This window comes from Peromyscus californicus, unplaced genomic scaffold (genome assembly GCF_007827085.1).
Source record: "Peromyscus californicus insignis strain IS unplaced genomic scaffold, ASM782708v3 Scaffold_11__1_contigs__length_118956290, whole genome shotgun sequence".
In the NCBI taxonomy this organism is placed as follows: domain Eukaryota; kingdom Metazoa; phylum Chordata; class Mammalia; order Rodentia; family Cricetidae; genus Peromyscus; species Peromyscus californicus.
The window spans coordinates 59,194,359-59,215,659 of record NW_026294402.1 but is presented as its reverse complement, the minus strand read 5'-3'; the positions used below and the strand labels follow the sequence as shown (position 1 = coordinate 59,215,659).

General features: G+C 51.3%; 1 protein-coding gene across 25 annotated transcripts in view; it reads right to left on the bottom strand.

Annotated features, from left to right (window-relative positions):
- Megf11 (multiple EGF like domains 11) overlaps nucleotides 1-21,301 on the bottom strand; it is a 330,509-nt gene that overhangs the window by 214,951 nt on the left and 94,257 nt on the right. For 12 of the 25 annotated variants that reach the window (XR_008212813.1, XR_008212814.1, XM_052711823.1 and 9 more), the window contains exons 1-2: nucleotides 10,540-10,562; nucleotides 3,993-4,097 (exon numbers count right to left, since the gene is read on the bottom strand). Coding sequence is in view for 23 of the 25 variants with exons in the window: in XM_052711823.1 (XP_052567783.1) it covers nucleotides 3,993-4,090 (98 nt within the window). In the remaining 2 variants the exon portion in view is untranslated. Of the gene's footprint in view, nucleotides 1-3,992; nucleotides 4,098-10,539; nucleotides 10,637-21,301 lie in introns of those variants that run through there. The other 13 variants (XM_052711804.1, XM_052711815.1, XM_052711830.1 and 10 more) reach the window with 2 other exon arrangements.

The window sequence follows — 21,301 nt, the reverse complement described above, 5'->3', positions numbered from 1 at the left end:
CTTGCAGAATAGACTAGGGTGGCCACAGTGAGACCCGGGGATCCACTTGTCTCTGTCTCCCCAGCACTGGGACTCTAAGAACCTATCACCATGTCCAGCTTGTTTGTCTAATGTGGGTTCTGGGAGCTCCAACTTGGGTCCTCATGCTTTCTAGGCCAAGCTTGACCGAGAGACTCTGCCCAGTCACTCTTACAAAGCAGGTAGTAGAATGGGGAAACAGCATCACACAGTCTAAGCAGCTTCCCCTAGCTCTTCTAGCGACCTTCTAGTCTATTGCGTCTCTAGTGTAGCTGGGAATCCATAGAGCGTGTGTCTACAGACCTTCCAATGGAAGCAGTCCTTGTCATCCTGCCTATTAACTGTAACCTAGACCAGGAGGTGGAAGCCAGAGGAAACCTGTTCTGGGCGTCACCAAAGCAGACTTTTCCTTTGCCACCCTGGCGAGGTGACATGAAGTGGCACTACTGACGCCTGACTGCTGATGCGCGGCACACACCTCTTGGGCAGGCTGGAGAGCGTGTCAGGAATTAATTGTCATGTAGACTGGTATTCCATGTTTTCCCCAGAAGGCTCACTGACCTGGGCCAGATGGCCAGGCCCAGGCTGTAAAAGCCCATCTGTTTCGCCTGAGGTAACTGTTGCTTCATTTGCAAGAGGGCTGGGTGCAGTGGGGCCACAGTCTGCTCCCTGACGCCTTCAAGGCAAGAGGTCTGGAGTCCTGCAAGCAGGCCAGGAATGGTCAGCAGTGCTCAGACCCAGGCAAGAGGGGAGTTCTGACACTGAGGATGGAGAAGATGTCTCTGGATGTGGGTACCTGGGAGATGTGTCCCAGACATACAAGTACGTGCGGACATGGCTCACACCCCTGGTCACTATCAGGCCTTAGGAAACAGGCAGATCAGCATCCACCCCTGTTTCCCACAGGTCTTCTAAAATTCCACAGCATGGTGCTGCTGTTTGCAAGGCTGTCTCTTGGAAGGCAAATGAATGAGTCCGAGCCTGGGCCTGGAGGCCTGTGTGGAGCCTGTCACTCACTAGCATGTCCTTAAACATGTCATTGAACTCCCATAAGCCTCCATGTCCTCATTTGAAAATCTATGACAAATATGAGGAACTTCCTAGATTACTGTGAGAACTGAAGGACAGGGACAGGAGTGTACACCTCTCAGGGTGGATGGAAAAGAAAACACTCAACATGCTTACTGGATACATGGCAAGTGCTCAATACATGCTAGCCCTCATCAGTATGACAGGCAATGGTTTTCCTCCTGTGCTGGGCAGGGAATGATTCTTCCTCCTTACCATGTTGGGGGCCAAGGCACAAATCCTGTTACAAAATGGACACCCCACCTTTGTTGAGCACTTAGGGGTTCAGCTTGCCATTCCAGTGCGGACTGAGGCAAAGGAACCAGCCCCCAAGGTAGGGGCTGTTGACATCATGGGGTTGGACTTAGCCTTGTAGGATCCCCAGGGCTGAGCAAGTCCAGCAAGAGGGCCTTGTACCAGCGCCAAGTCTCCAACCTGCATTGTGTGTACTGCTTTCACGGCTGGGTAGTTTAACACTGCTCACTTGCCAACATGCTAATGAGGGGCTAATCCATCTTGTAGCACCAGGCTTTACCAACTTGGAGGGGGGCAGGGGCGTTACCCTGGTTTTTGTGGTAGAGGGACATAATTAACAAAGAGCCCTCCAGAGGTCCTAATCCAGCTGGGAAAGTACTCCCAGGAACTCTCTGAGGACCAGGGTGTGTTTCTGGAATGGGGCAGGGTAGATACATCTAAGCACAGTATCAGGAGAGCTTGGCTAGATCTGAGAAAGAGGAAGCACCCTGCTGGACACAGGTATCCTGGACGCCTCCTTCCCAGGGCTAGAGGGGGAAAACCTGGTTTCACTGCTGGGTGGCTCCCTGTTCTGTCATGCAGGCTGTGACCTGAGCCGAGAGCTGCGGCCGGCCGTCAGAGTCAGCTCATCCTTAACATTTTCACATCCCAGCCTTGTTCACGCTGGGCAGGCAAGACAAGCAGAGGTTCTTTCAAGTTTGGAGAGATTCGTTATGGGTCCTGTCATAAGGGATGGCTCTCTGTAAGAGCGAGAGCCCTAGACTGCGGCCTTGGAAGAAGACACAGATGGCCAGAGAGGCAGCAGGAACCCTGGAACCTGGGTGGATGATGGACAGGTTTACCTGGGAAAGGGGTCTCCACTCAGAGGCTAACGAGGAGTTCTATCTAGCAGTGAGGTTCCCTGAACACTGGGAAACAAAGGCTTAGATTCACCAACCAGGAAAAGGGAAAGTAAGAAAGACGGAACACTGAATCTGAGTCTCTGGACTGGGCTTCAACGCCTGCACTCAGGCATCCCTACTAGTCTACTGCGCACCCGAGGTGATAATGACCCCGTCCTGAGTCAGAGTTGCCAATACGAAGACGACTGCAAAGCACTTTCATGAAACTTGCTCCTTTGCCCCCCCCCCCCCCCCACGAGCCTGTGAGGTGAGGATGTTTATTTTCCTTTCTGGACAGAGCTGGCTGAGGGCTCACAGTCATCCAGAGACTCCCCCAAGGAGCATAGCTGGCAGGTAGAAAATCCAGACTGGGACACCCTGAAGTCTTCACAGACTTTTACATTCTTGCCAGGGCAGCACAGAAATACCCTTTGCTCTAGCCTTGATATCATCACAACTCTGCAGAGGACATGCAGTCGCCAGACACTACACCGGAGCAGGCATGGTCTCTCTACGCCATCCAGGCCTCTTGGCCTGCAAGTGTCTAGGCTACCCCAGTGTACGGTCTTGCCTCGATGAGATGTTCCTCTCTGCCCAGGGGCTGGCCATCCAACCTCACAGGCCCACCGTGTTCTCCCTCCTCCACCATCCATTTCCCCCACCGGGTCTCCATCTTAATTTTACTCATTTGATTTATTAGTGTATAAGTGGCAGAGTCATCCTGGTCAGCAAAGCCAATCAATTCCAGGGTTTAATTCGGTTTTTCCTGATTGGGTCTCTGGTCACTGTCTTTCTGCTCACCAAAATCAATACTCTAACCTTGTGCTTCAAAGTCAGACCATCTGCAGGGACCTAGCCTAGACTCTAGGACTCGCTGTGGCAGCCTACATGCGCCAGGCTCCTCTGCTGTGGCCACACCACCCTGTCTGAGCTAGCCTTCTGCCCTGATCCTGCCCATCACCCCACGGCAGGCCCTGACCACTGCTCTACTCTGCCATTGCTGCCAGTCCTAGGAGACTATGACAGACATCCCAGAGTCCCAGATAAGACATCAAGGACCACAATCCATCCCTCCTCACTCTTGCCGCCACTCTGGCTGTAGACAGGGATAGAACTCCTCAGGCCTCTACTCCTTCATCTGTAAACGGCTGTGTGATAGCTGATACTGATGGTCAACTTGACTGGGAGCCACCTAGAAGGTAAACCTCTGTCTGTGGGGGATTTCCAGACGGGGTTGACTGAGATTGGAAGAGTCTGCCTATAGGTGGGCGACTTCATTCCATGGGCCAGGGTCCTGGACTGAATAGAAAGGAGAAAGGGAGGTGAGTACACACGTTTATCTCTCCGCTTCCTAAGTGTGAGCCGCTGCCTCACACTCCGGCAGCTGCACTTTCCCTGCGTGATGCACTGGACCCTCAATCTGGGAGTCAGAATATCCCTGCCTTTCTCAAGTCCTACTTGTTAGAGATTTGTCATAGCAATGAGAACAATCTCTTCTACTACAGGGTGGGGACACAAAGGAGGAAGAGGTGGGACAGCTCAGTGGGATGTTGTCACCTGCTGTTAACATGACATCACCTTGTCGTTTCATGGTCCTGGGTTCCAGAAATCCACATTGCTTTACCCTGTCCTTCAGTTTGAGCTTCCCTGCCCTGTCTCACCTCCGTGTTGGGCATCAGGCCTTTCACAGCCACCCGCTGCCTCTCCTGACTCTGGTATTTCTCTGTAGTGCCACACCCAGAGTGAGCCCTCCAGGGAATGCCACCTTACCTCTCCCAGTGGCTACACACATTGGGGTCCTCAGGGTTCAGAGTGAGGGCAGCTTGCAGAAGGGAGCCAACAAGGAGGCCCACTGTGGACAGCGCCATCAGGCCCCTGTGTGGAGAACAGAGAAGAAAGCAACTTACTCAGACTATGTCACGGCATCTGTTGGGTACTAAGACTTGGTCCTCCCTCAAAACGGATGTACAGATACTAAACAGCCTGGGTTTCCCACAGCTGCCGCACAGTAATGAACACTGGATGTTTCACATCGTTGACTAACACGGCAGCAGTTCTGAGTAACTGAAGAGGGGGAGTCTGAGTCACAGGTCTGAGCTCTCCCCAGCAGGAGGCCCACACGCAATCCATTGGCTAAAGTTTTCTCAGCATTCAGAGCACCACCCCAGCCCCCAGCCTCCAAGTCTATCCTTGATACAGAAACTCAGATCTGGCCATTGTAGAGTCTTCCCTGTCCCTCCTCATCATCTCTGGCAAAGCTGGGTCATCCCATCACCTCTTACTCCTCCTATGCCAAGAAAGAGAAGTGAAGTAACTGTGTGGCCCAGGTGAAGCGAACTGAGACAGCACTTCCGAGCCTGCTGGGTGCCAGCCACCTGGAACACTGGGCCTCTGCTTCTCTTTCCTCCTACAGGACACCAGTCCCTTGGTGTCACCAAATCATCCCTCCCACTGGGAGATGAGGGGCTGAGACAGTCACACAACAGGGCTTTCAGGAAGCAGCGCGCCAGGTTATCAAGGCCCCTGAAGTACCATTGAACGGCGAGTATTTAGCACACAGTACCAACTACCTTGTTTCCTAAATGAGAGATCCCCAACACAGAGCTGCTTAAGGAGGGTGGAGAGTGCGCCATGCAGGGAGGCGGGGGGGGGGGGGGGGGGGGGGGGGGGGGCGCCTGAGTGGCCCTGTCCTTACTCTCCAAGACCTTATGACCCTACACTACAGCTTTAGAGAATGCCTTCTAGTCTGAGTGTCCCCACCTGATAGGCCACTGAACTTGGGGACACAGGGCAGCGAGGACACATCCAGTGGAGCTGGCCCCCATGAGTCCCAGTGTCCTTTGTGAGCTGACCCAACACCATGACGCGTGGAAGAGGTGCTACTGTGACTTATTTAAAGGTTTTAATGAATCCAGGGCAGCTTTTCTTTTCAACCACTGACACTAGAAGAAATACAATTTCCATTAAGCAGGGCTGAGGATGTTCTAGAAAACATTTTGACATTGGAAATCAGTCCCCAGATTTGAAATGGTTGGGTAGCTAGCCCACGGGCCCTAAGTTTTTAGATGAGGACCATTTATCCTCCTTGGAGGACAGACAAGAGAGGCATATATTTACACACATCTCCAGATGCAGTACTTCACGCAGCCCTTTTCTCCTAGAAGCTAAACTGCTCTGTTCCCACCTCAGTCATTTCTAGTTCAATTCTTTCTTAAGAAGCTCCCTCCACGACAAGCAAATCATCACAAATTCTGTGTGACCACGGGGTCTAAATTAATGACTAATGAGTTGTACTGTCTACATTCATTTTGGAAATCACCCAGCTAAGTGCAGATTTAGCCAGAGATCAAGGGCATTGGCAGATCCCTTGGAGGAGGGAGGGGTGACTCTGTGGCTCCTCTCTGAATGGGCAGGGTCCAGGAAGTACAGCCACTCTCCTAGGCCCACCCTCTTCCTTCCCCAGTTTAGCAGCCGAACTTAGCAACCACCACACACAAACAACCTGGAGTCCACACAGCATGTCTTGAGGGCTGCTGCCAGTGCCAGCCAGCCATCCTACCACTCCGTTCTCCACTAGGAGATTCAAGTAGATTCAGAACATGTCAGCTAATGCTGGGGAGAGTTGGAGAGTCAGGAGGAACATGAACCTCTCTTTCCATGGAGGTATCTCTGGGAGGAATGAGTGATACACACAGAACTCAGGAAGGTAGGCGGAGTCTTGAATGCCCACTGTGGAGTGTCTTGTCCCTGTTTCCTGCGTGGCCCTGATATATGCTTGGGCAGGTCCGTTATCTTCAGCATCCTCCTCCAAAGGACCTGAGATGGCATCTTCAAATTTAGTAGGCTTTGGATATCAGAGGAGTGGGCCACCAGACAAGAAGAGATGGGTCCTCTAGCTCCTGTGGAACCACCGTGAGTGGAAGGGTGGTTACTTGGATCATAGCCATCATGCGGAAGCTCTTAAGAAGTCTTCACTAAGCTGGGCATGGTGGCGCATGCCTTTAATCCCAGAGTCAGGTGGAATTAACTTGGGAGGCAGAGTGAAGTGGATCTCTGAGTTTAGGCCAGCCTGGTCTACAGAGCAAGTTTCTGGACTGCTGGGGCTACACAGACAAACCCTGTCTTGGAAAATGCAACAACAACAAAGTCTTCACTAAAGCTTTTCGTTCTGAGTCGGGTCTGAATGGCTCAGTTTAGCTGACTCTTACAGGCAGGGGTCAGTGGAGGCTGGAGCATGGCAGAGAAGGTGATGGTTGTCTGGATGAGCACAATGGAAGAGGAGGTGGATGGAGTGGGAAAGATGGTATATAGACGGACAGTCTGAGACCTAGAACATCAAGTCTTTATCCAGGGCCATGTCCAGTTCCTGTGGGAGTAGGGAGAGAAGGATGTCCAAAATTAGGGGGGAAATGATGATGCCTCTCAGACTCCCTAAGACTCAGATTCTTTTCCTGGAACCTGGCCAAGTCTGTATCCTGGGCTGTGGGCGTGGCTCAGTAGAGCAGCAGGTGTATAGTGTGCACGAGGCCCTGAGTTCCATTGCTAGCCCTAAAATCAATCACCAGTCAGTCAATCAACCAATCAGGAAGCTGCAGAGATCTCTTAGCGAGTAAGCATGCTTGGTGCATAGCATGAGGACCTAAGTTTGGATCCCAGCACTGGGTGTGACTGTAAGCACCGGTAACCCCCCTCCACGCTGTGAGGGGTGGAGACAGGAAGATCACCCAGGCTTGTTGGCTGCCAGTCTAGCTCTGGGTTCAGTGAGAGACCCTGAATCAAGGGAATAAGGTGGAGAGTCATAGAGCATGATGTCTGAGGTCCTCCTCTGGCCTCTGTGCACATATGAACAGGTGAACCTGTACAGACAGACAGGCAGACAGGCAGACAGGCAGTCTCTCTCTCTCTCTCTCTCTCTCTCTCTCTCTCTCTCTCTCTCTCTCCCTCCTTTCTATCAGGCGAAGGCTCCTGCTCCATCTCCCCCTCAGCCTGCTCTGTATCTTCAATTCTAGCCAGTCAAGCACCATCTACTACCCATCAGAGCTTGGCAGAGGTCAGGACCATTGACAACGTCCCTTTTGGCCCCCAGACAGTGACAGCAGAGGCCCCATGCTCAAGTGTGGTCACCCAGCCTACCCTGCCATCTTCCCAGCATGCTTCCTTTATCTTTCTGACATGTTATAAGCAATCAGTGGTGGGATAGAGAGCCCTACACCTCCATTTCGGGAACTGACTCTCAAACAACTGTATCGCCTTGTCTCTGACATGTCAGTTGAAAAGACAGAAAAGCAGCCAGAAAAAAAAAAACAACAACAAACCTGTCACTGTGAAGGCAACTCCTCCCCAGTCACTTCAGTGGGACTTCCTGGGGGGCTCTCGGAGAGCACACGAACCAAACACATACGCTTATTATGAGACGACAAAGGGAAAATCAATCCTGCCACCGTGGTTATGAGATGACTCCATTTGGAGTGACAGAGGTTAACGTATCAGGCACCATCGGGCATTAATAATTAAATAAGAAAATGCCCCAGGATCATTTCAGAGGGAGAGACATGTAAATAAGTCAGCTGGCTTCTTCCCCCTGTCCCTTCTGCCTGCATGCTAAGAGGCAGAGAGAGGAGCCGGGTTCCAGAGTTAGGGAGCTTCCTCCTGCTTCGGAGTGTGGGAGGCATTGTAGCTGATGAACGGAGGGGCAGAGAGGGAACCAGGGGGTGTGACTCACACCTGCCAGCAGGGTCAAATCAGTGCATGCCCCTGCCGTGACTTCAGTTAAAGGGGGCCCCTGTAGCACCTACCTATGCCTGAAAACCCAAAGAAACCTCATGAGATGGCCGAGGCCCACAGAACAAGATCAAGAGCAGCAAGGGAGGGACCTGGGGAAGCCCAGGTGGAGTAAACCAGATGTGGGATGGATAGAGCATGGAAGAGTGGAGGCAGATGCACACACTGGGGTGTGGAGGCCAGATGCGGCAGGTGGCGGTGGGGGAGCCAGGTGGGAGAAGCTTGTGCCGTGGCCAAATGGAAATGCTGGAGGGTGGTTTACAGCTTGTGTGGGATACTAGGTTACCGTGAGAACATGACAGAAACGTCTCAGGTAAAGGCTCTCAGGAGTGGATAATCTCAGCTGCCTCCTGAGCCTTTACCTGCAATAGCCATGGCGCATGGTATATCAGCACAAACCCCAGGCTCTGAAAAGACCTAAGGAGAGATCTCTCCAGTGGCACAGCCAGCTAGGTGAGCAGAGCTCCTCATGACCCCAGTGTGGGAGACTTTGCTTCTCTTGTTCAAGGTCAAGTCGACCAGGAGGCCTGAATCATCCAGTTTGTATCTTTGGCATTTGTATCGGTTTATTCTGACTCTTCAGGGCCTTCTAGGTTGCCACCAGGTAGCTTAAGAGACACTGACCTTGGGCAGGGGGTGTGGCTCAGTCTGTGGAGTGCCTCCTTATCAAGCACCAGGCTCAGTATCAAGCACCAGGCTCAGTATCAAGCACCAGGCTCAGTATCAAGCACCAGGCTCAATATCAAGCACCAGGCTCAGTATCAAGTACTAGACTCAGTATCAAGCACCAGGCTCAGTATCAAGCACCAGGCTCAGTATCAAGCACCAGAGTCAGTATCAAGTACTAGGCTCAGTATCAAGCACCAGAGTCAGTATCAAGTACTAGGCTCAGTATCAAGCACCAGAGTCAGTATCAAGTACTAGGCTCATTCCTAGCACTGCATAGACTGACCTTGGAGGTGCTAATCCCAGCATTCAGGAAGTAGAGGCAGAAGATCAGAAGTTCAAGGTCATCCTCAACAACATAGTGAGTTCAAGGTCAGCCAAAAATACATGAAGCTTTCAGAGAGAGACAGAGACAGAGACAGAAACACAGAGAGAACGAGACCAAGACATTGACCTTGTAGCAAAGGAACCCCTCCTCCCTACCCAAGGAGTCCTGCTCTGGCCTGGGCTGGCCATGCAGACTGAGCCAGCTTTGGCAATGCTGGCATCCTCGGGACACCTCTGTTCCATCTTTAGCTTGACTCAGGCCAGCCCCTGGGGAGTCCAGCCTGTCCTCTTGATGACATCCCACACCTGGCCAGGCACCAGGGGCTCCCGTAGACAACGTGCATAAACTGGGACAGAGAGCAGATAGACAGATGGCCAGGAGACCTGTTGTCACAAAGTCCATCTGTGCAAAACTCCTAGAGTCCGTTTCCCCTCTCCTACCTGCCTTTTCCTGAAGGTGCTAAAACTTATGCACTGAAGCCAGAGCTGTGGACCTAGAACCTCCTCCTCTCCAGGTCTCTCTAGTGAGTTCTTCCTTCTCAACCAGTTTGCACTGGCATCAGGGTGGCAACAGTCAGATACCATTTTATGGAGCCCAAACTCCTGATCCTCCTGCTTCTATTCCACAGTGACTGGGACTACTTGGTTTAGGTAGTGACTGGAATGGAACCCAGGGTCTTTGGTATGCTGGGCAGACACCCTACCAACTGAGCTACTGACCAGCCCTGTTTTATGGACCTTGGAAAGGTTCTTCTACCGCACCAAAGGGAACGGAGTGGAATGACTGCTTGGAATGCATGCAGAGGAACAGGGAAAGCATAGGTCCTAGTTAGCTTTCTGTCACTGTGATAAAACACTGACCAAAAGCGCCTTGGAGAAAGGGGTTTATTTTGCACACATTTCGTTGAGGGAAGTCAGGGCAGGAACCAAAGGAGGATATGTTCCTGAAGGCACGCTGCTTGCTGACTTACTCAGGCTCATGCTCAGCCAGCTTCCATATACAGACCAGGACTGCCTACTGAGGGAATGGTGCCTCCCACAGTGGACTGAGTTCCGTATTCATTAACAACGAGGGTCCCCAGTAGATGAACTGATAAACACAACTACTCAGTTCACTACTCCTTTTTTAAAGTAATTCTAGACTTTATCAAGTTGACAATTAAATGTTAGAACATGGTGCATGAAGACTAACAATGCTTGTCCTGGGTCCTGGATGGGACCAGGAAAGCACAGACCCATGCATTTGGGGTCCCTACAGATGTCACCTCTCCAAAGCTGCTCTTCTGTAACTACCACCCAGACACAGCCTCTGAATTCTCTCTGACCTTAAAAACTGGTCTTATTTACCTTTTCGTATACCCTTGCCCTTGCCCCACACCAGCAGAACACCCAGGGGCAGGAGTTTCCATCTGCTGCCTTCACGACTATGTTCCCAGCACCAGAGCGCTGCCTGCATTGAGAGGGATTCTCGGGTCATCTTTGTCAACCACCTAGCCGATTCTACGGCCAGCCTCCACTCACCCCAAACCTTAAGAACATCCACCTGTCTCGCCTGACAGAAAACACCACGCATGCCATGTCATTCGATGAGGAGCACACAGCACACGCGACTGTGTGAACTGCAACACAGGAACACCAGTCTGTTGGCATCGGTTATAGGAGGCGCCCGGGACATCCTGAGCGTGATTCAGAGCCCTCTGTCTGGACCTCCCCATCAGCACTGGCACTGGTCTGCCCGGGGAGGTAACACAAGGCAGGCATTGAAAGCTGGTCAATAGCTCACACTGCAAATGAGGACGAAGAATATCCTGAGCGGCCCATGAAAAGGCACTTTCAGGGCTGGGAGCAGCAGAAGCTGGGACTGATTGTGCACACACCTCACATCCCTCCCAGCGTGTGGGTGCAGAGAGACCTCTATCTTCTATTTATAGGGCATACACACACTTCTGCTACTTTCTGAATAAAACAGAAAAGCCAAGTTTGCACACAGGAGGCCAACAGCAAGGTTACTGTCCAGGCTAGGCACCCTTCTCCCCTTCCCTGCCCAGGCTAGGCACCCTTCTCCCCTCCCCTGCCCCTGCTCTCAGCTGGTTCGTCATCCCCAGACTCCTGTTTTCCAGACTCACTGGGGTCTGATGGACAGGAGATGAGAGATGAAAGAGGGGCCACCATCAGCCTCCTCAGACCAACACTAAGAGGCTCTGTCTTTGCCCTGACGAAGCCTCCTGCCCCCTAGTAATCCCACCAGGGGCTGGCTTTATGTTGATCACTTTCTAATCTCCCTATACCAAAATAAATAAATAAAACCAAAACTTTCCAAATAAATCCACATCTCCTAGTCTCTGAAAGAATAAGAGTGTTCCCTTGACCACAGGAGTGCAGGGTTCCAGTGCCAATGTGGCAGCCCTGTTAGGTGTCTGCCCCTCAGGATAAATCAGAAGGTCTTGCAGTCCCCTCCCCAGACATGTTAAATGTCTTCCTCTGAAGCTGGGCTCCACCACCCTGATAAATTCTGCTTTCCCCTTGCCCAGGAAGCTTCACGCTGCAAATCTCAAGAATGACGTTAAGGAGGCTGCCAACGACCATTCATCAGGATCGAAAGACTGCCCTGTCCCCTCCATCCCCTGCCCTGCCGACAGCAAGTAGCCCTGACCTCAGGCAGGCTGGAAAGAGAACATAGCATACCCATGGGGCCAGAGAGACATCTCCAGACTAATCAAGTGCTGGCCTCCTGCCCCATTCCAACAGCTCTGGGTTCTGCCTGCCCCCCACTCTGTGTTCCCCACTCCCAAACAGGCAGCCTCATATCCATGGCCCCCAGCCCTGTGTAGATGAAGGCAGAAAACTTATCTGTGTTCTTAGACCATCCTATTTCTCACAAAGCAATTATCTCCATCTTTCCATTTCTTTGCAAATCAGGGCACACTCAGCCAGCCCGGCTACTCCCCACCTCACTCTCCACATGCCTGCCCACTCTGTGTCTGATGCTCTCTCCCAGTCTCTAAGAACTATAGGGGGTCCCTGACGCCCAGGCACCAAATTGTAGCTCCATCTTCAAAACCTCCATGACATAAACATCCAGGGAATGGGGTTATCTTTGGTGGGTTGGACCTCATTCCTGCCCACTTGGGGAAAACAAAAACAACTTTTCTCAAACACAAGATGTAAAACCACAAGCGGACTGGGGCACTGGGTCCTCGAGAGTCATCCATGCGTCTCCGGGATGTGACTATGTCATCTAGACAGCACGCCTTAGGGTGTCAAAACTGGCCTAAGGACACCCAGCAGCATCTGCTGCCCAACACCTTGTGCCCTAGGAGGGGAGGTGATTTCCTCAGGGACAGGCGGCAAGGAGACTGCAGGGCTCACATATAGCAACAGGAGTCAGCAGGGATGGCTCCAAGGCCTAAAAGCCATAGTCGGCAAAACCCAGTGAAAGCCACAGCCTGCATCCCACCCCCTCACCCCACCCCCCACCCCTTTTTTTTTTTTGAGATAGTATGTCAGGTAGCCCAGGCTGACCTCAAACCGCATAGCTGAAAATGACCTTCCATTTCCAATCCCCCTGCCTTCACCTCTGAGATTGCAGATATGGGCCACCACACCTGGTGTATGTGGTGCTGGGGATGGAACCCGGCGCTTTGTGCATGCTAGGCAAGCACCCCAACAACTGAACTACATCCCGGGCCAGGGGTCATGTTTTTCATGGACGGTGTCACTAACATCACAGAGCTCTGAAAGCTGTGCACTGAGAGCAGGTGAAGTGTCTGCCCAGAGAGGATGTCCGATGAAATATTCATTTGCTCCCAACACAGAGCCTCCACCTCCGAGACCCTTGCAGCTCTGTAATTTTGGCTTTCAGAGTTTCTAAGAAGTAAGGAGAAGAAAAATTGTGGATAGGAAAATCTCTTGTTGGAGAACCTGACCTCAGTTGAGCAAATGGGCTGGTTAGGGCCGGTCCTAACTACAGCAATCCAGATGGGCCCCATCCTTCATCTATCCATTAAGCCATAGTAACACTGGGGTGACTCCAGTATGGCCCAGCTCCAGTCCCCCAAACATCTGCTGCAGGTATGTGGGAATGCTGTCAGAGGCAGAGGCCTCTGGAAGAGGCTGGTTCAAAGCACCAATGTGTTTCCTGCAAGAAGCCTGGGGCAAGTGCAGGGGGAAATCAGAGACCTTTGCTCTAATCAGTGTTCCATAGCCTGGTATCCACACTGATCAAAGCCAAAGGCAGGTCTTAGAGAGAAGTAGCCCTGAAGCAACGTAAACTGAGGCACCCACGGGGGCCTCAGTAAGTCACTTGCAGCATGCTCACTCACATAGTACAAATGTTAAACACTGCGATGAAAAATGTATATGGTGGCACACACCTGTGGTTCGAGCACTTGGTAAAGGGTAGCTGAGGCAGGAGGATCATATGAACCCAGGGGTCTGAGATCAACCTGGGAGACACAGTACTCAAAAACAAAAGAGAAAAGAAGAAAATGTTCGCATATAGAGAGAGAAGCAGAAAGATCTAGAAGCTACAAACAGTACTTTATAGGGTTGTCACATGGGGGAGGAAGCAGGAAGACAAGGCTTGTGCTTCCTAAGCGTTGTTATGATGATGGTGTTCTACATTCAGCATTATCACCACAGGCATTGGGATAGCAAAGATACGTAAAATAATTCACCGTCAATTGACTGACATGGCTGGAAGTGACCCTGACGTATTGTGATGTGGGAAACACAGGTTACAAAACAGTACAAACAGCACCACCACAATCCTACAGAGTGCCACTCACATGTGAACTGACTGAGGAGCCATCCCACTCAGCAGACCTGAGGGACTGCAACCACTGGGGACACTGGCCCCTTTACGGAGCTCCCCAGGAGGCCCTTGAAGCCATCTTGCTGGGGAGGAGCCCACCACCTCCATTGGATGCCCCGAGTCTTCTCGGTGAGCATATCTGGGCTGTGATTAAGAACATTATACTATTTCAAAGACCCAAAATGATCAGACGAATGGGAAAATGGATGGTTAATGTAGATTTTTGTCAGGTCTATTCAGGATAACCCGTGGATCAGGTATTTGGATTTTAAAAGAAATATATTGCAGCCCTTTGTTCCCGATGCCAGCAAATTCTGGCTCAGAGCCTGGTCAGGGCAGCCCTGCTGGGCACTTCACCATCACCAAGGCAACAGCCAGCTCCATGAGGCCCAGAATCTCAGGGGGCTCCTGGGTCCCCCATCCCAGTTCTGCATCTCACCAACTGGGTGGCCTTGGGTGGGTCTCCCAACATCTGGAACCTACATTTCTTCATCTTTAAAGTGGGGAGAGTAAAAAATCCAGCTGACTTTGTCAGTCCATTTATTGATTGCTTGTTTGATTTGTCTACATTTTAATTTTATTTATTATTATTAGTGTGAGAGAGAGACAGAGAGACAGAGTCAGAATGGGTACGTATGTGCCACAGCAGGCATGCAGAGATCAGAAGACAACTTTGGGGATCTGGTTCTCTCCGTGCACTGTGGATTCCAGGGATTAAACTCAGGTCATTATGTTTATGCAGCAAACGTGTTTTTACCCATGAGCCACTGAGACATCTCACTGGCCCTGTTTTTTGTTTGTTCGTTTGTTTTTTGAGACAGGATTTCTCTGTGTAGCTTTGGAGCCTGTCCTGGATCTCGCTCTGTAGACCAGGCTGTCCTCGAACTCACAGAGATCTGCCTGCCTCTGCCTCCCAAGTGCTGGGATTAAAGGCGTGCGCCACCACTGCCCGGCTTGTTTGTTTGTTTGTTTCTTGAATGAGTTCCTTGTAAATTCTAGATAATAAACTGCTGTCAGACATACAGCTTGCAAAGATTTTGGTCCATTTCACAGGCTGCCTCTTCACCCACTAACCACTTCCTCTGTGGTGTGGAAGCTTTAATCTCATTCCTCAATTGCTTCCTGAGGAAAGATTTTAAATAGATATGTAAGACCATATACATGTATGACAGGAGAGTAAAAGTGAAGGGCTGGAGAAATGGCTCAGCAGGTAAGAAAGCTTGCTGTGTAAGCACAAGGACCTGAGTTCAAATCCCCAGAACCTACATAAAATGCCAGGCATGGAAGGTTGCATGTGCTCATAACCCACTGCCATGGTGAGTGAGGGGGGCACAGAGACAGGAGCTTGCTGGCTGCCAGCCTAACTCAGGGCTTAATGAGAGACCGTCTTCTCTAGAGGACCACATGGAGAGTGATGGGGCAGGACACCTTCTCAGGCCTCCATGCCCCCTTGTACACATATACCTCCCCAATCCCGCCACACAACACACAGGGCCAGGGAGAAAACTCAGCTGGTGAAGTGCTTGACTGTAAGCACAAGGCCCTGAGTTTGAGATCCAGAACTATATTTAAAAAAGAAAAAAAAGCAAGATACAGTGGCCCAGACTTTTAACCCCAGCACTGGGAAGGCAGAGGTGGCCTCCTGCCACAGGCTCAAATAAACATGGTGGATGGCAACTAAGAAACCACAACCAGGATTGCCTTCTGGTCTACACACACACACACACACACACACACACGCACGCACGCACGCACGCACGCACGCTCATACACAAGTAGAAGTCAAATTGTCTAAGGGGACAAACCGAGAGGGACTAACAGAGGGGAGGGGCAAGAAAACAGAGCAAAGAGACTATGGAGGGAGGTTTGTTTAAAAATCAGATATATTTGGATAAAATACATTTGTATAAAAACTTTAAAAGTAAATTAATTAAAACAAAAACTGGCTCGCAGGGCGACAAGAAGTTGAGGATGCAAGAGTAGAGTCAGGGCCCAGGACCACGTGCCTCCACCCCGCCCCCACCCCCACCCCGCACATGCTCAGTTCTGCTGCGTGCCCCCCCTCCCGCCCCACTCCACACGTGGGACGTGGGGGCGGACCTCAGCGCAGACATTCCTAGGAGCTGGCTGAGACTCCGCCCAGTGAAGGGCTGCCTCCCTAGGGTGCGCCAGGTCTTCTAGAAAGGACAGCAAGGACTGGGGATGAAGTCAACAGGCCCCACTGACACACAGTGGAAGCTAGAGGTGGTTCCAAGGCTAGACCAGAGGCCAGCTTGGCTATGTCTGGCCTGGGCCTTGTGTTCAGGCCACTCTTTCATTAGAAGTATTTGTGACTGAACAATGACCCTGAGCTCTAGTTTTTTAGGGGAATAAACTGCTCTCTCAACTTCTAGAACTTGAGTGTGGATTGACCCAGTCACATGGTTCCACGGGACACATACCTTGTCCCTTGTTGCCCCTGGTTTAATTTGCTGAATGGCACACAAGCCCCAGATTCATTGTGTCCCTGGCCTGATTACTCGTTGTTCATTTCAGTATTTTCCAGGAAATTGTTCATTAAGGCTAAAAGCACCTGCTTACAGTAAAAGGAGCATCATACAAAGGCCCTGTCACGGGTGCCCAGGAAGGACATTAATTAACGAAGGGAAAGCGACCAAACAGATTATAAATTAAAGATCTGAAAAGAAATATCTGACGTTTAGTGGATTATGAGAAAAGACTGAAATTAAATGTCATATCTCCAGACCACGGTGGGGTTAAAAAAAACAGGAGGAAAAAAATTACAGAAGGTGGCAGAGGTAACGATCTATTTCTGGAGCAAGTAAAGCCTGGCTTCCATTAAGAGAATTATAAATCAATTGTGTTTTGTCTAGGGGCATATACGTGTGGTGTGTGCTAAATTAAAAAGCTTAACACGTCAGGTAGTTCCTTCCGAGAGGCCTACAGAATGATGCAGATGGAGGTGTTTCGGCCCGCAAAGAGGTATGACGGGTTATGAGGAGGTCAGGAGAGTTGAGTTGCTGGGTCATTGGCCAGGCCAAGCAGGACTCAGGTCACCCTGAGCACCAGGATGGAGGGAAAATGGCAGCCCCACCTCAAATAACTGGAATCTTCCATTACTGGAAGGTGGCCATGTCCACCAGGGCCTGTCAGGTAATATCACCACCCCAGAGCCACCCAGAACTGCTCTTTTTCCTCTCTGTAAAGAAGCATCCAGGGGCTGAGGGCATGGTTGGTAGAGTGCATGAAGCCTGGGTTTATAAAACCAGCTGCACTGGGTACATGCCTGTAACCTCAACACTCGGGAAGTGGAGGATCGAAAGTCCAAGACCATCTCTGGCTGCATTGAGAGGTCAAGGTCTGCCTGGGCTAGAGACTCTGTCTCAAAGGGAGAAGGGGGGGAAGGGAAGGGAAGAAGTTTCCCGAGTGTGCTGATCATCCATTTACTCAGCTCCTTCCCTCTCCTCATAGCTACTCTAAAGATCTTTGGGAAAGATGAGCCTGAAATCACACAAAATGTCCTAAACCCAGAGGGATTTTACCCACGCAGGAAAGAAGGGGTTACATGCAAAAAGACTTTTGGTAGCTGGTACCAGAACCACAGGAAACTGCTTAACTTCCCGCTCCACGAAAGAGTCAGAGATTCACGCAGCTCTTCAAGGCAAAGCTAACTCAGGGACAGGTCCCTCCCCAACATCCGCTTTGCTCCGTTGCTTTCTGCCCCTTCCCCAGACATCCCTGGCCTAACCTTAAAATGCTGAGTCACCAGTCGGTAGAAAATTGGGAGCTCACGCCAAGACTAACCCTGGCTTCCCCTGTGGTCTAATTCCAAGGTATGCCCACGAATTTCTAAATCTACCATAATGCATGTGGGGACTCAGTGGGGTGGGAAGGATGAGAGGCAGGCTTGCTAAACCCAGGTAGGCCGCTGACATAGGTCCCTTCAGCTGAGCCAAGATGGGGGAGAAAAAGACACAGGCAGGGACTGTGTGGGGAACAGGAGGGTGGGAACCCTGTTGGCAGGAATTAGGCATGGGTAGCCAGCTAGAAAACTGGGGTTGGAAGTTCAAATTCAAGTGGACACTGGGTACTCCCAGCTCTGAGAACGGCCCTTGTTAGATCCAACCTGGATGTCCATGGAGCCAAAGAACATTTCAGCTATACCCCAGCCACTGTGCACCTCCAGAATACCAGGGCTAAGGAGAAATGGATGTCTCCTGAAAGCCTGCACCAGGCAAGGCACTGGGTTGGCACATGGTCCTCCCCACAACTCTGAGAAAGGTATTATAATCTCCATTTGCAGGTAACAGGATGAAGGCTTCCAGGTAGACGTGGGTGAGTTAGGAGTTACCCTGCGTGAGCACCATTCTGCTCCCAGAGAGGTCTCCATCCTTAACTTTGGTTTGGTTTTGAGACATTCTCATGTAGCTTAGGCTGACATCACACTTCCTATGTAGCAGCTGATGCCCCTGAGCCTCTGACCCTCCTGCCCTTACCTCCCATGTTCTAGGACTACAGGTGTGCATCTCCACTCCTGGTTTATGAGGTGCCGAGAATTGAAGCCAAGGCTTCACGCATACTCAGCTCAGCTTAGGTCTTCCTATTTTGGACTCAGGGGCTTGAACACGTGTGTGTGTGTGTGTGTGTGTGTGTGTGTGTGTGTGTGTGTATGTGTGTGTGTGTGTGTAAGAGAAAAGGGAAGGTTGGGGAGAGAGAAGAGGAATGGGGCCATCTCTGAGGATTCAAGCCTCCTTCACACTCCTAAGATGTGAACAGGGAAGGGAGGATACTATCCGACTATGAGAAAAACCTCAGCTCAGAACTCAGAAGACAGGCCAGCCACGTGGTCCCATCAGCTGAGAGGAAGCCTCTGTCAGCGGGCTCTCATTTGAAGCACGGTGGCCACAACTGACTTCTAGCTGCTTTCTCGTGGCGACTTTCAGCACATGGGGAGCAGGTGTCCACTGGCTATAGTACATACCTTGGAGTGCAAGGGATGGGTACACTGAACCTGGCTGAGATCTCAAAGCCCCTTTAGCTTGGAGTGGAAAGCAGGGAGACTGTGAGGGCATAAGACCAGGCAAATGACCCTCCACACACAGCCTCACTAGATGAGGACACCCAACACCCTGGCCCTGCATGGCTACACTAACCATGTCCTGTGTGAATTCTTCTCGTGTCATTCCTGGCCTAAAGACTTTCTTGGACACCCTAGCCCTGCATCAGTGGTGCTCCATGGAGAGAAATACAGGGTAGCCCTAAGGCAGGCCTCCAGGGAGGGTGAGCTGGTCCCTGACCCCCACCCCTAGGGCTGGCAGCAGAGAAGCCAATTGCTGGCCAGAGATCTGACCAGGAGAGCTGAACATAGGGTTCAATATCGAAGCTCACAGTCCTTGTCATCGTCCCTGCTATCAGAGGACGTGAGGTTTATTGTAGAAAGGACCAGTTCCCACCCCCAAAGGTAAAGCATCCATTTCTGCCCCAGGAATAACTAGGATCCCACCACTTTCTGGGCCCCAGCCCTTCCTAACATTAGCATTTATATATGAGCATGTGTGCCACCGTGAAAGCTAAAAGTCAACAATAGGTGTTATTCCTCAGAAGTGGTCTGTCTTGTTTCTGAGACAGGGTCTCCCACTGAGACGTGGACCAGTTCAGGCAGCCTGGTGGGCCAGTGAACGCCGGGGATCCTCCTGTCTTAGCCTCCCCGGTTCTAAGATCATAGGCGTACACCACGACTTTTTAACGTGGGCCCTGGGAACTGAACTCAGGTCCTCACGCTTTCTGAGCAAACACTTTACCAAACTGAGCCCTGCCCTTAGCCCCCTTCCTCACTTTCAGTTCTGCTCTGTGGAGCCTCCAAGATGCTGGGGTGTGCGACGCCGCAGTCCCCTCTGCACAGCTCTCCAGAAACACCTCTGCATCAGAAAGGACATATCTAGACAGCACAGGCTCCTGGCAGCCTCCGGATCACTCCACAAAGTGGAGATGAGGATAAAATCACCCCAAGGGGAAGGCAGAGGAGACATTTATTTCAAGGCAATTTCACCCACTGTGGAGCAATCACTAAAGCCAAATGGTAGAGCTGCGCGCGCATGTGTTGTGGTGTGAGGAGCGCATGCGACCGCCAACCTGTGCAGCTGCTAGAGGGAGGAACTGTAAGGGGACAGAATCTGCTGACAAGGTTGTTTCACGGCCTCCAAGGAGGGCCAGAGCTGAGTGCCCAGCCAGGGACCGGGAGAAGCAGGCCAGAGGCAGAGCAGCCAGAATCAGATCTCTCCCTCCAGGTCTAACCAGCTGTGTGAGCCTCAAGTTACTGTACCTCTCCTGGCTGCTTCTTGAACAGCAGAAGCTACAACCGCTTCTCAAGTGCCTAGTCATTCCAAGAGAACACATAGGCTTAAAGTCCTGCATAGAAAATTTCCACCAGCCACAGGGCCATGGGAAGACTCCTAACGGTTCCTCTGGGCCTCAGTTTCCCCATTTGTAAAAGGAAATTGTGGGTTGGTGAGATGGCTCAGCAGGTAAAGGTGCTTGCTGCTGAGCCTGGTGGTCTAAATGCAATCCCCCAGACTCACTTAGTTGAAGAGGAGAGCCAACTCCTACAAGTTGATTTCTGTACTCATCCCGTTGCACAATCCCTCCCCCCCCCAATAAATAAATGTCTTAAAAAAAATTTTTAAAGAAGTTGTCTGATAGTTCTGCATGTGAGAGCCACACTAGACCGTAGTGAAGGTCCTTGTGGCTCTCCAGAATTCTTGTTGAGTGACATCAAAGGGAGCAGACAGGTCTATTTATCTATCTGACATTGTACCAGCTATTGAGACCCATCTGATTATCAGCCAATGCTGGTCCACGTGTTCATAGACAAGACCCTGTACTTGCATAGGAGAACTGAGGCCGAGAACCAGAGGCCAGAGAGAGATCAAACAGTTGATAACAGATGGAGCTGGTCTTGAACCTGGGTCTTTGGATCCCCCAGTCCATTTCTGGACCCCCTCCACCATGCAACTGGAAAACGGAGAGGAGGCTCTTAAGCAGTCCCTCCTTGGGGTATGTGAGGCCAAGGCAGTCCAAGGACTCTGAATGGTGAGGTCCTCAGAGGCACACTGGAGTCTGCTACCAGAACCTACCTGCCCACCAGGCTACTGCCTCGCCAGCCCATCAGAGGACTTGCTCTAGTGGGTCCTGCCTTTCTAGGGCAGAGAAAAGGGTTGCCCAGTGGTTGCCAAGCTCTGCCTCCATCTCCCCACATCTTTCCTGCAGAAATTTGTTCTCCTTCTCCAGGTGAGAGACTCCTGAAACAGAGCCCTTGTCTCAAGTTTCTAGAAAACTTTTTTCCCAGAGCTGGGCATTCACCCCAGATCCCACTCTGCCCTGCTAGCCTAGCCCTCAGACCATCTCTGTCTTCCTCTGCAGATGACCATAGCTCATCCATAGCTCCTTGACCCCAGAAGAGCCTGCACACCACAGGCAAGAATGCTGAAGTGGA